The sequence below is a fragment of the Leptidea sinapis genome, chromosome 1 (genome assembly GCF_905404315.1).
Source record: "Leptidea sinapis chromosome 1, ilLepSina1.1, whole genome shotgun sequence".
In the NCBI taxonomy this organism is placed as follows: domain Eukaryota; kingdom Metazoa; phylum Arthropoda; class Insecta; order Lepidoptera; family Pieridae; genus Leptidea; species Leptidea sinapis.
In genome coordinates, this window is record NC_066265.1 from 31921126 (window position 1) to 31934661 (window position 13536).

Here is a 13536-nt window from a genome sequence, read left to right on the forward strand (position 1 = left end):
GAAGGCGAATGCGGCTCGAGTCAAATGTTTGTCTATCAACTCTAATATTATATGCTCCCCGCCCCACTGGGCCAGTGATGTAATGTCGACACTATCTTTAGCTCGCGTTCGCAGGCGCGAGAGAGACGGCGGCACCGCTGGAGTGGCGGCCGGGCTGGAAATAGCCGTGGCCCAAGAAAGGCGACTAGTAAATATTATAATAAACGGAATATGTTCTCTAGTGCAGTGTGCCGCGGTGGCCATGACAGCTATGTTACATTTTAAACGTGACTCATCTACGTATGTTACTAAACGTTAGTTAGTTAGAACTCCTATATTCCTAATTTATATCTTCATACCATACACATTAGTAGTACTTATATTTGACAATGGCAAAATGACAAAAATGACAAAATGCTGTGCTTAGTAGTTTACTCAAAATTATTTAACTTAATTAAAACATTATTATGAATCCGCTAAGCAAGCTATTAATTAGTTAATTTTTATATAGTATTGAGATAATTTCATGAAAATCATTTAGATACTATTAAAGTAAGCAAGAGACAAAATTAAGCTATAAGACTACATGTAGTAGTTATAATATTCGTATAATCCAATCCACAGTGCATGCAAATTTACGGAGTAAATACGTTATAATTTTATGAATGAAGAGGTAAACATTCAGTTCCGTGTGAAGTGTACTGAATTTGTTATAAATATTCTTCTATCTCCGACCTGGCAACAATTATCGACCTTGTATTTAATGTTGATCTTGTTGCTAACGTTCCAATAAGAATATTTGAATATTGCACAACTAAAAATGCTATAAATATTATTTGAATTCATTTGTTCATTCCTAGAGCTGGCGTAAAACAAGCTAGTTAGTCCACAAGTTCAAAAACATATTAATTCTTGCCAAGGTTCTTAAACATTAGATTCAGAATTATTTCAAAAAATTTATATATATACATTGTTAAATTATTATGTAGTCAAAATTCCTTAAATATAATAACCTAGTGTTTGATTTATTAACGAAAAACTAATTAAGTACTATCTTTGTTCATCTTAATATGTTAAAAACAATTGCAATTGTTTATATTCTAACATAAACATAGATTTTCTAGACATATATATCTCTTCTAGACACATATATCAAGAATTAACACGTTGTTGAACTTTTTCACTAGGCTTAAAGTGCCTTATTAAAGTTTTCTAAATGTCATAACTTGTAAAATCACTTTCATCGATCAGTGTTTCAGAGACTTTTTTTTATGATAATAAGGGACGAGACGAGCAGCACGTTCAGCTGGTGGTAATTGATACGCCCTGCCCATTACAATGCAGTGCCACTCAGGATTCTTGAAAAACCCAGAAATTCTGAGCGGCACCACAACTGCGCTCGTCACCTTGAGACATAAGATAGATTGCCCTGTAATTTCACTAGCTACGGCGCCCTTCAGATCGAAACAAAGTAATGTTTACACATTACTGCTTCACGGCAGAAATAGGTGCCGTTGTGGTACCCATAATCTAGCCGGCATCCGGTGCAAAGGAGCTACTACTAGCTGGTACAAACTATATCAAGTACCTTGAAGTCGGAGAGTGAGGCCATCAGATCGTCGAGCTCCTTGGTGGCGGTGGAGGCGTGGTGCTGGAGAGGCCGCTGGTGCTGCGCCGGCTCCACCACCGTCTCCTGCACTGTCACCGTCACCTGCTTGGTGCCCGGCCGCAGGGAGCCGTGAGTGGCCGCGCCTCCGACCGGCGACGTGGACGACCGTCTACCACACGACAATTATATTATATTCATAGTAGTCATTATATAAAACAAAGACCTCCGCCGTGTCTGTCTGTGTGCCCGCGATCAACTCAAAAACTATTGCACCGATTTTGATGCTGCTGCAAACATCAATGATGTTTGTTTAGAAATGTCTGGTAAAAACAAGTCGTCTGGGAGGTTTCAACGAAAACGCTGCCTAAACCCTTTGGGATATAACAAAATAATGTATGGTGGAATTGTGTATGTAATATAGGTCTACAGAGCAGATAGTCCGCGACGGCATATGTCCACCTCTTAAGCATAACTTAATACTAAAAAAAATTGGCAATATTAAAGCGGTAATGTCAAAGCTATTTACGCACCATCTTGCCTACTAGAAACAAGAAACGGTAATTGAAGGGTAGGGTAAGTAATTAAATAAGATTAAACATTTCCGATGACTTTAGACTACATTTCTGAAGAAATAATTACATTATATTTTTTTTCGGGTTAGCTAGTCAATTAATAAAGTAATATTAGCTGCTACTTCAGGGGTCAGGACACGCCAGTGTAGCTGACGCACTGAGTTGTCACCAAATGAAGCTTTTGGTGACAATGTTTGGCGCACCTATTTTCTATTCTAATATTTTTAAATAATTAACTATATCGGATATTAACACTTAAGATAACTCATAAGTTGTGAATAATTCTAGATATCCGCAGTATAACGCCTAATGCAATGAATTTTCTCATGAATGAAACATCGAGATTTTTGGAATGGTAGTGCCATGTTGGGTCCTAGCGGACTCAACCGAGATAGGCCGGCACGCCACTTTATACCGGTATGAAATAGTCGCTGTATTTCGTCCGGAGAACTACACAAATGGCAGCACGGATTAAAAATATACAACTCCAGGACGGTACCAGGCTATGCAGTCCAGGGGAATCCATCCCTGGGCGTCCACAATTAGGATCGCGCTGTGAAATTACGAGTCATACATGCCGGAGGTCAAAATCCGGCATGGCACCGTGCTGAAAGCGCTTCTCACCTTGGACATTCATAAATCGAGCGGGCTCGATGGCATTCCCCCAATAGTGCTGCGGACATGTCCGTCCATGGCGCCGGTCCTTACCCGTCTTTCCGGCTCTCCTACTCATCAGGCTCCCGAAATTATGGAAGGCGGCTTTAGTGCACCCGATCGATACGGTGTACTCTCGGATCCGTCCAACTACCGCCCCATTGCCATTACTTCCATTTTCTCCAAAGTAATGAAGTCGATCATCAACCGCCAGCTCTTGGGATACCTAGTGAGCACCAGCTGTTTCCGTCAGGGCTGATCTTCTTGCACACTTTACCCATAAATGGGCGCAAGCGGTTGAGTTGAAGGGAGAGGCGTTAGCGGTGAGTTTGGACATAGCAAAAGCCTTCGATCGGGTGTGGCATAAAGCGCTCATAGCGAAACTGCCATCCTATGGGCTTCCTGAGAGGTTTTGCAAATTGCTCACTCACTAGCTTTTTGGGCGATCGGAGCATCAAGGTTGTTATCAACGGTGCTCCGACTTAAAACCTATAAACGTTTGGGTTCCGCATGGCTGCGGGCTATATGCTGCAAATCAGCAATATTCATTGCTATAGAGACGACAGCACAGGGTATGCTTCCTGCACCGACCGTGCCAACATGTCCCGGGAAAGTGTCGACGAGAACCGGAACAAACTTGTGTCTGAAATCTCGGAATGGGGCCGACAAAATTTAGTCCAATTTAACCCCAAGAAGACACAAGTTTGTGCGTTCACCGCTAAAAAACCCTCTCCCTTCGTCGTATCCCCTCGATTCGAGATCACTCCTCTAACTGCCAGCCTATATTGGCATACTTGGCGTCGATATATCGAGCGACGTTCAGTTCAGTGGTCACTTGGAAGAGAAGGCCAATTGCGCCTCTAAAAAGCTTGGTGTACTCAGTAAGGCGAGACAGTACTTCACTATGAGCCACCGCCTGCAACTATATAAGGCGCAAATTCAGCCTTACATTTCTTCCATTTGACCGCATACAACGAAGAGCGGCTCGAATCCTCGACGATCAAGGCATCTCCGATCGGCTTGATTCTTTGGCGTTGCGTAGAGATGTGGGTTCTCTCTGCCTCTTCTGCCGCATTTATCACGGAGAGTGCTCAGAGGAGCTGTTCGGGTTGATTCCAGGCGTCGAATTCCACCACCGGACATTACATGCTAAGTACCACCCGCATCACGTTGACGTCTGGCATTACACATCCGCGCCTTTTGCAAGAAATTTCTTGCCTCACACAGCCACTTTGTGGTATCAATTACCGGCTGCGGTTTTCCCAAACTGATACGACTTAGGGACCTCCTCAAGAAAAGAGCATACTCCCACTTTAAAGGCCGGCAAAGCATCTCTTGACACCTGATGTTGCGGATGTCCATGGGCGGTTGCCTCACCTCTCCCCATACCGTGAGTCTTATATAAAAAACAATCGAGATATCATGTTAGACAAGTAGGTAGGGCTGAAAACATAGAACACAGATACGTCACAAAAGTAAAACGCAGAAACCTGAACACACCTGCGACAACATAAAACACCATTAATTACCGCACACATTAATCTTGTTACGAGTACATTGTACTAATTAGATATTGTGGCGGGAATACATACAGCAGTTTGTGACAACTGTCTGCACATGATACACTCGATAAATAATAATAATGTATCCGACTACGCGTGCCAAATAGTCGTGAGGGCAATATTGTCGCAAGTGTGACATCAAAAAAACATCCAAAGATCAAGATATAATGGTTATCTTATTATTCCGAGTAATTGGTTTTCTTCTACAAATCAAAATATTATAATGTAATTGTAGAGGTGACGTACGACTTAATGTTTTTCGGTACTCAATCGATGTTTAGATTAGTTTCCTGGTAGTTTGGTCATCATGATCACACTAGATAATCTGTAGTTACAACATATTTTATCACAGTTGGGCACCACAGCGGCGTCGTTTCCAGCAGACAAGCAGTAACGTGGAAGTATAATGTGTTTCGTTTGAAGAAAGCTATTGCTACTGAAATTACTGGGATAATGAGACTTAAAATTTTATGTCACAAAGTGACAAGCGCAATTGTGATGCCACTCAGAATTTTATTCATCTTGTCATAAAAAAGAATGCTAAGGGATTACACGATCATAACATTGGGAAACATCTTATATGGTATATTAGGGTTAATTACCAGTGGGAGGATATTTTGCACAGGATGCCAGCTAGATTATGGGTACCACAATGGCGCCTATTTCTGCCTTGAAGCATGTTAACCATTTCTGAGTTTCGGTCTGAAGGGCGCCGTAGCTAGTAAAATTACTGGCCTAATGAGACTTAACATCTTATGTCTCAAGGTGACGAGCGCAATTGTAGTGCCGCTCAGAATTAATGGGTTTTTCAAGAATCCTGCATTGTTATGGGTAGGGCGTATCAATTGCCACCAGCTGAACGTCCTGTTCGTATCGTCCCTTACTGTCACAAAAAAAGGTGCGTGTCGATATGTAAGTATAAAATAAAATGATGAGAATATGGTTTCGCCATACTTAAGAGCAGGTTATCCGAGCGCAGTTTAGTGACTTTTTTATTGAGTAAAGTAAAACATATCGTGTTTTGAACTCACACACCACTAATTTAATAATTTATCTGTTACATATAATTTAGTTACCAAAAATGTTTAAATTGTTAATTATGTTTGTATAATAGTAGAAAACAAGGGCCGATTCGGTTCTGGCATCTCGCCTCTACCGTTAAAATGTAATATCACTAGTGAAATTGTAATATGACAGCTTTTATATTATGATGCGAAAACTTTAGATCCCTTTAACAAAAATATGGGCACGGGGTTGTGTAAGTTTTAGTATAATAAAAGTTTAAATAAAGAGGATGTGCAGAAATCTTGAAAAAATAAGTAAATTAAACTATCAAAACTAATAATAATAACCAAAATAACTAAACTAAAAATTAAATAATTGCTTACGTTTCTTTCAACAATGTCAAACATACCATCATTTTAGAAATTTCCGTAGATAATAAACTCTATATACAGCAAATTTTTCTGTTACAGAACTGCATTAAAATTTTCAATAATTGAACGAAGAATAAGGAATAATTTAAGAATATGGACGAACTAAGGTCGACCATTGTAAAGAGTATTTGTTTAATAAACAATAATATCATCAACAGTGTAATATTTAGAGGCATGGCAACCCTACAATAGATAGACAACAGTAGCGAATATACAAGTGACGTCGAGTATATTTTCGTCTGTCGAATAAACAAGCAGATTTCCACACGGCCCGCGGCCGGAGTCCGGACGCCAACAGACAACTCCCTCCCGAGTACCGACTGTCACGTTGTCTATACATTATTTACTTTACGATCAAGAATCGATATATCGATAGGCTGCACGGTTTTATTAACAGAACATCCTTTATTTACATCACCGCTTTTTTATGACAATAAGGGACGAGACGAGCAGCACGTTCAGCTAATGGTAATTGATACGCCCTGCCCATTTCCCAAACCCAAAATTTTGAGCGTCACTACGATAGCGATCGTCACCCTGAGACGTAAGATGTGTTAAGTCTCATTTGTCCAGAAATATCACTAGCTACGGCGCCCTTCAGACTGAAACACAATATTGCTTACATATTACTGCTTCATGGCAGAAAAATACGCCGTTGTGGTACCCATAAATAAGCCGGTATCCTGTGCAAAGGAGCTGGTAAAAGGCTGAGCACATAGTGTTTCACAAACTTGGTTTTTGAAAAACACAATTTTATTCATTAGCCGAGACTGAATAATTTCTGTGACGAATCTAATCCAAAGTGTAAGGCTCGGTATCCACCAAAGTGGAGAGGAGAGTAGACGAGACGAGATAAGCCGCGTAGCGTTCAGCTTATTTCCACCAAACCGGAGAGGAGATGTGAGCTGTGCATAGCGAAGATGTGAACTGTGAGAGCTCGAAATCAGTCAAGTAATGTCTACGAATGGAAGACGGGAAATATGGCGCCCGGAAACCCACCTACACGCATCTCCGATATGCCGCGCAGCTTGATCGCTCGACGCGACACAAAATTCAATAGATAAATGAGACATATCCTCTCCTCTACTCTTGATACATTTCCACCAAAGCTAAGCGGAGAAGAGAGGAGATGTGGAAATAACGAAATCTGATTGGTTATCAAAATACATCTCCTCTCCTCTCCGCTTTGGTTTGCGCAGACGGCTGTTTTCATCGGTTTTCAGCAGTAAGATAAAATGCTCGCAAAATACCTTTATTTATTAACGGTTTGTGTAGATTGATGGATGGATGTACTGTATGTACTCAATAACTCTTGTTTTTCTTTACTTATTAATTTATATTTCCTTTTTTTTTACTTACTCGTGTAAGCTATTGACTATTTGACGTTTGAATATCTTTGTTGCATCACTTTACATATATTGTTTTAATATTAATTGAAAAGGGTTTTAAAAACGATGAAAATGTAAATGTCGATTTAAAAGAGTGGCAATGAGTTTCTTGCCGCTTCTCGTTAGCTCAACCCTTTACGAAGTGGCGGTAAATTAAATTAGAATAGTCATTTTTTGTCATTCACAAGTGACATTTCTGTGACCTACATGAATAAAGTGATTTTGATTTGATTTATAAATTATCTAAGGAAATGTACTAAATGAATGAAAGATCCAGAAGCAAAATTGCCATCCAACATACCTATCTCTGTCTGCAGTCCAAATAGATAACAACACCATAGAATAATATTTCTATAATGGAGATCTTGACACAAGGGCTGGTAGATATTAGCTTATCTCTGTAGAAAATTGAGCATGAAAATGTTTTCTTACCCATTATGTATGTCGGTGCTCAGCTGATCGAGAAGTGAATCCACGGTGGGTCTGCTGGAGGCCGGACTAGTCGCTCCGTTCGTACGTGCGTACCCGTCTGTAATAAACAAAAACCGGTTAAGGGCGAATTCAACCAAACTGGAGTAAGTTTTTACTCGCAAATAACTACAGCTATTCTAAGACACGGACGAGTAAAATGAGAAGGACTCCGTGTTACCTTACATAACAGTGAAGCACCAAAACAAGCCGGTAAACGTGTAAATACATAGCCCCACGCACACACTTACACTAATACAAGCCGATCGGCCACCATTATGAGATTTGCCATCGTCTGTGACAGATCAGTTTGCGTCGCAATTAAATATTTTAAAAATGCCCTCGTGCGTTGTGAAAAAGTGTAAAAACGATACTATATAAGTATTTGCGGCCATATATGATTATTTAAGGGAGAAAAAATTGTGTAACTTGTATCCCCTGTAACCGCACACACACTAGCATAAAGATGTTTTTCCAGTAGTACACGGCGCGGAGTCCTTCTTTTTTACTCGTCCGTGTTCTAAGATTACTAATTTGCATTTTACCAACCACTTACCTAGGATTAATATAACTAAACACGAGTAAATATTTACACGGGCGATTTTTGTGGTTTAAAAGGTTAAACTGGGAATAAAATTTGTCAGAGCAGATATGACGATTGTAACTATAGTTAGATAATTCAAATGATAAGAAAGCCTAAAGGGTTTTAATTCATCTTAATAAAAATAATATTAATAATAACTATGAGTTATATTATGTTAATTTAAACAAAATGGTCAAATTGTAAGTAAAAGCATTTAGTGAGTATTGGATAATATATAGATAAACATTATTTTTTGTTATTGTGACAGGGATCGTCATGCTCGCTTAATGCCAATGCTTGTGGCGGTGACGTGGGACGGTTCGTTCCCTTCCCTCCTCCCATATTGTTGAGGCAGGCGATATCTGGATTTCTTTTATTGTCTTTATTTTTTTTATTAAAGTTTTTCTATATTTTTTTTTATATAATAGCTATTAAAATGCTTTATTGCCTTTATTTACGGTATGTGTGGATTGATGCATATACCGTATTGTACTATATCTATGAACTCAATAATAACTCTTGTGTTTTTTTTTTACTTATGATTTACATTTTGTTGACTTACTCATGTAAGGCATTATTTGACGTTTGAGTATTTTCTTTGCATCAGTTTGCATATATTGTAATTGAAATGATTTATAAATTTAATTGAAAATAAGAAGAAGAGCAACCATAGAGTTTCTCACTCGCTCTTCTCTTAGGAAATCTGCCTTCCGAATGAGCTGTGTTAAAAATCGAGATATTTCAAATGTTACATAATTTACCTATCAAATAAAATATTTTTGATTTGATTTGAATATATTCTTGATAAAGGTATGTTGTAAAGGCACAGTAGCGAATTTGTTTGTAACTGTGATAATCATAATGTGAAGGTTAACACAAGGTACAAACATAAATTTGTTCCGTCTCATTAATTAACGCAATGAAAAGTTAAAAGTTTAAAATTACTTCTGTCTGTCATGTAATTCTGTGGTTACAAAGGTAAGATATAGAAAAAATGTGTTATCACAAAAAAATAATTTAAACATAGCTTCGACATGTGTTTTGTGAGACAGTGACTTAACTACTTATAACAACGTCAGTGACCTAACAATAACGACGTCTAAAATGGAGATTATTTTTTTCTACTACAAAACAGTTTTTACCTGGTGTTAAACTAAAACGTCGTTTAGTACACCCAAAACTGAAGTATGAAGGAACAAATTTTGACAGCTGTCATAAACTCTAATTCTAAATCTTCCATTTATATATATAAGAGATTTCCACGTATATAGTCCCTCATCACGATATCTCTGGAACCACTAGAGCTAAAGACTTGAAATTTGGTAGGAATATTCGTTTCACCGAGTAGAGGTCAGCTAAGAACGGATTTTCCAAAATTCCATCCGCAAGAGTTTTTTTTTATTATGAACAACGTCTGTCGGGTCAGCTAGTTTTTCATAAAAATATGATCTATCCGTTAGACACACCTTAGACAAGCTTCGACTCGTGTTTAAACATAAGCAATGTCTAAAGATTGATGAACGTTAAACAACAGAAAAACACAGATTTGTAATCGAACTTTTTGAAACAAGTGTTAACTTTTTTGTAATTACACAGATTTTTTTAAATTTGGATTACCGGTACTTCGCGTGTATTAATAAACATAGGTCATGTCTACTAGTCGGTTAATTCGAGTTAGTATTTTGTTGGGCGATTTGCTTTACTTGCATACTACCTGGTATCGAGGAATATAAGTACACTTATTATACAAAATAACGCTTTTAGAACTGCTTAAACATGTAAAATATATTTAAAAACATTTACTCACGTAACACACAAGGTAGGTATTATCATTTAATATGTCGACGACAGTACCTATTGACGTGATAATTTATGATGCCCGATCATTTGTCGATATTACGAGACCAATAATTTTAAACTGTCATTTAACAATTTGGCACCAGCGCCCAAGCCAAATTATCTATAATATACATAATTATGGGATTGTTTAAGTAGGCAGGAACTGCATTTCTTTTATTTCATTCTATCTTGGGAAATATACTATGCATTCAAATTCAAATATTTTTATTCAAAATAGGATGTAACATCAATTATTGAAAGTCAAAAAGAATACCTTAGAAGTGAGAGGAATGGGCGCAACAAACTCAGCCGGTTTTTTTTTCATACAAACTATGTTTACAAAATAATATCTTACAATTATTATTTAATAGCCTGAGGGCGGTCTCTCTATTCCCAATCCGTGGTATCATTAAGAAAGTCATTTAAGTTATAGTAACCTTTACCACACAAACATTCTTTAACAATTCTTTTGAATATCGTAATACTTTAGTTTTGAACATTTTCTGGGATCTTGTTGTTAAAGAGCATATACATCGCCCCACATAAGACTTACTAACTCGATTATTATATTATTAGTTTAGTTAGTTAGCATTATGAGTTTATATCTGTTCCTGGTGTTAACATTATCGTCATGACAGTTTCTGGCAAATTCACTTATGTGCCTATGAACATACATTACATTATCAAGAATATATTGAGAAGCAACAGTCAAGATGTTAATTGCTTTAAATATTGCTCTCAATGATTCCTTTGAGTACTATTTAGCAGTCGTCTAGAACAATCAGTTGCGATATTTTTACAATATCTTCTAATAGTAGTGTAATAGTGGACCATACTCATTTCATGATCAAACTCTCAAACTTGCCATTCCACCTCAATTTCTCCATTCATAGCCTTGTTTTTCATTCTATCCATATCATGCTACTTAAAGATCTCTGTAAACGTATTCAGTAGGTAAGAACATTTCGAGTCTCTAAAGCGGATTCTGCGTTGAGATAATCAAATAGATTATACTTTCTGCTAAGGAATCTCTCTTTGATCAAACAATCAAATATTTGACTAGAGAATGCGAAATTATACACTCGACCGCTTACTTTACAGAAGCACGTTGGGGTGATATTGGATTGATGTTTTAAGGAATGCACGCCGATATTTCGATCCAATTGCATGAACTTTTTTAAGTAAACTATAACCTAATGACTGAGGAGGATTTTAGACTGTCCATATATTGTTATCTCTTGTTTGACTGTCCGTAGATTGAGGTTCAGGCGTACGTATTAAATCTATGTTTATAAAAATCTAAAGTTTGTTTGTAACCGCCATGAAATTAAAATATGAAATAATTTAAAGCATGTTTTTAATAATCTGTACATGTAAAAATGTAATGTTCTTTGTGCAAATCGCAAATCTTCTAGAATAGGTTCTTTACCTATCGTTTTCCAATTAGACCCTGTACACATTCAACGCATGGTCCTAGCTTTTTGACGAATTCTTTATTTGTGGATAGGGCCTTACAAAACACTATATTAATATAGGAGCATCTTTTATAAATCTTAATATAGACGAGCCATGGTGAAGCGAGGCCTTGTTTTATGTGTAAAGTATAATAATCGACGCACTTTTATATTTGTTAGTAAAATGTGGTGGAATCCTTAACAGTCTTGTCATTGTTTCACTTTGTTATTGATCCAGTATACCAATATTGCCCACACTGTATCCATTTGACTACAGTTTTCTTTATGACCACTAGACTGACATATGAAAAATCTCGATTATTTCACAACAAGGCAGTACCTGCTCGCAATCTAGTTGTTCCCTTTATGTCAAATTCAAATAAACTTTATTCAATTAGACTTGGTCCATGTGGATATTAACGTATCCTTCAAGAAAGACACCGATCAAAGTGCATGCCTAGATACTTTGCATCATTATGCTGTGGGATATCATCATTATAGAGTTTGACATGTGTCAAGTTTTCCTTTTTAAAGTTATGCCATATGGACGAACTTCGCTTTGTTGGTGTGCGCATTTTTACGAAGCTGATTCTCAATAAAACTCTCATTAGGTTTTCCGATGCCAAATTCGGGTTCTCATGAACAGACATCATTGTAGCCTGTGTGTGCTGGCAGTAGTGTCTTCAAAACAAGCCTGATTTACAATGAAAATCAGATAAAGTATTGGACCGAGGATGGTGCCTTGTGATACTCCAGACTATCCGGTACATTGTTGTGGTTTTATAAATGTGTTACTATTCACCGCAGCAGCAACATAATATCTTCTACATCTTCTGACATATCACAACGATTTATTATATCACTGTTTATAATAATTTTTAATTCTACACCTATACAATTCATCAGAACTCTCGTTTCTTCATTATTAACATCTTTAATCTTTTTTTCAACACAGCCATCTCAGGCTTGCTTTAAAGAACCCTTATTCACGTCATTCAACGCTCAATTGAATCTATATTCTTTTACTACTACCTACTTTTTTAGCTTAAATTAATTATATGCCTTATTGAAATTAACTTTGAATCAAAAGACATTCTGTTTTGTTTGTTATTGTAATATTTTCTCTGTACCAATTAAAACATAAATCCGTGATGTTTTCTATTTTCAAAAAAAATTGTCCAGAGCCCGCTTGAGTCATATATTTGTTGGTGTGTAGTGTATTATATACACAAACCGAAATAAACAGGCAGATATTGTAATTGCTACCAAAATACATGCCATTATTTTTAACCCACAACGTTGTCACAAAATGAAAATAAAACATTTTCAAAGTATTTGTCTGAAATACTCAATTGGCAAGTTTTCCAGAGTGTATATTCTTGATAATTATTGTCGTTCCGCTTGAATTAGGAACAGCTGAGGTGTGTGGCAGGTATTGCCAACGACATGTTGTGGCCATCTAATATTATATACAATGCCATTAGCATAATACTAATTCAATTAGAGTATTCATAAAACTAGAGTTTAAAATATTTTTTTATTATACAATACACAAAAAACAGACGAAACCCATGTAAGCGGTGAATATATGTATATATATATGATAATAATATGAATATAACATAAAACTTGTTTTATGTTGATCTTAAGTACGTCTAGATAGATGCTGACAGCTGTGAAAACGTCGAAAAAAATTTATAGAACTAACCTCTATTTTGAGCAATCCCCGCACACTAACACAAAGTTACGAATGTAAGACGTAGCTTGTCACGCACACCAAACTAATATTCCTGGCCTGTTTTTATCGGTTGTCTAACAGCAAGAGACTATCTAGACGTATTAATTATCGTAGTTAATATAGTAAGACGAGCATGCCCCGCGAGTCATCAGTGAGAACCACATTTAAATCAGTTGGGGCGTTTCTAAGACAAGCGTGCACATATAAAAAGATAAAATGTCAAATATTATTTTGGCCTCAAAACTATCTCATGT

At 37.0% G+C, this 13536-nt stretch overlaps 1 protein-coding gene across 5 annotated transcripts in view; it reads right to left on the reverse strand.

Moving 5' to 3' along the window:
• The window catches only part of LOC126979545 (paxillin), an 86804-nt gene that overhangs the window by 9980 nt on the left and 63288 nt on the right, over positions 1–13536 (reverse strand). For all 5 annotated transcript variants that reach the window (XM_050829185.1, XM_050829112.1, XM_050828942.1 and 2 more), the window contains exons 4-5: positions 7633–7729; positions 1568–1757 (exon numbers count right to left, since the gene is read on the reverse strand). In XM_050829185.1, coding sequence (XP_050685142.1) covers positions 1568–1757; positions 7633–7729 — 287 coding nt within the window. The remainder of the gene's footprint in view (positions 1–1567; positions 1758–7632; positions 7730–13536) is intronic.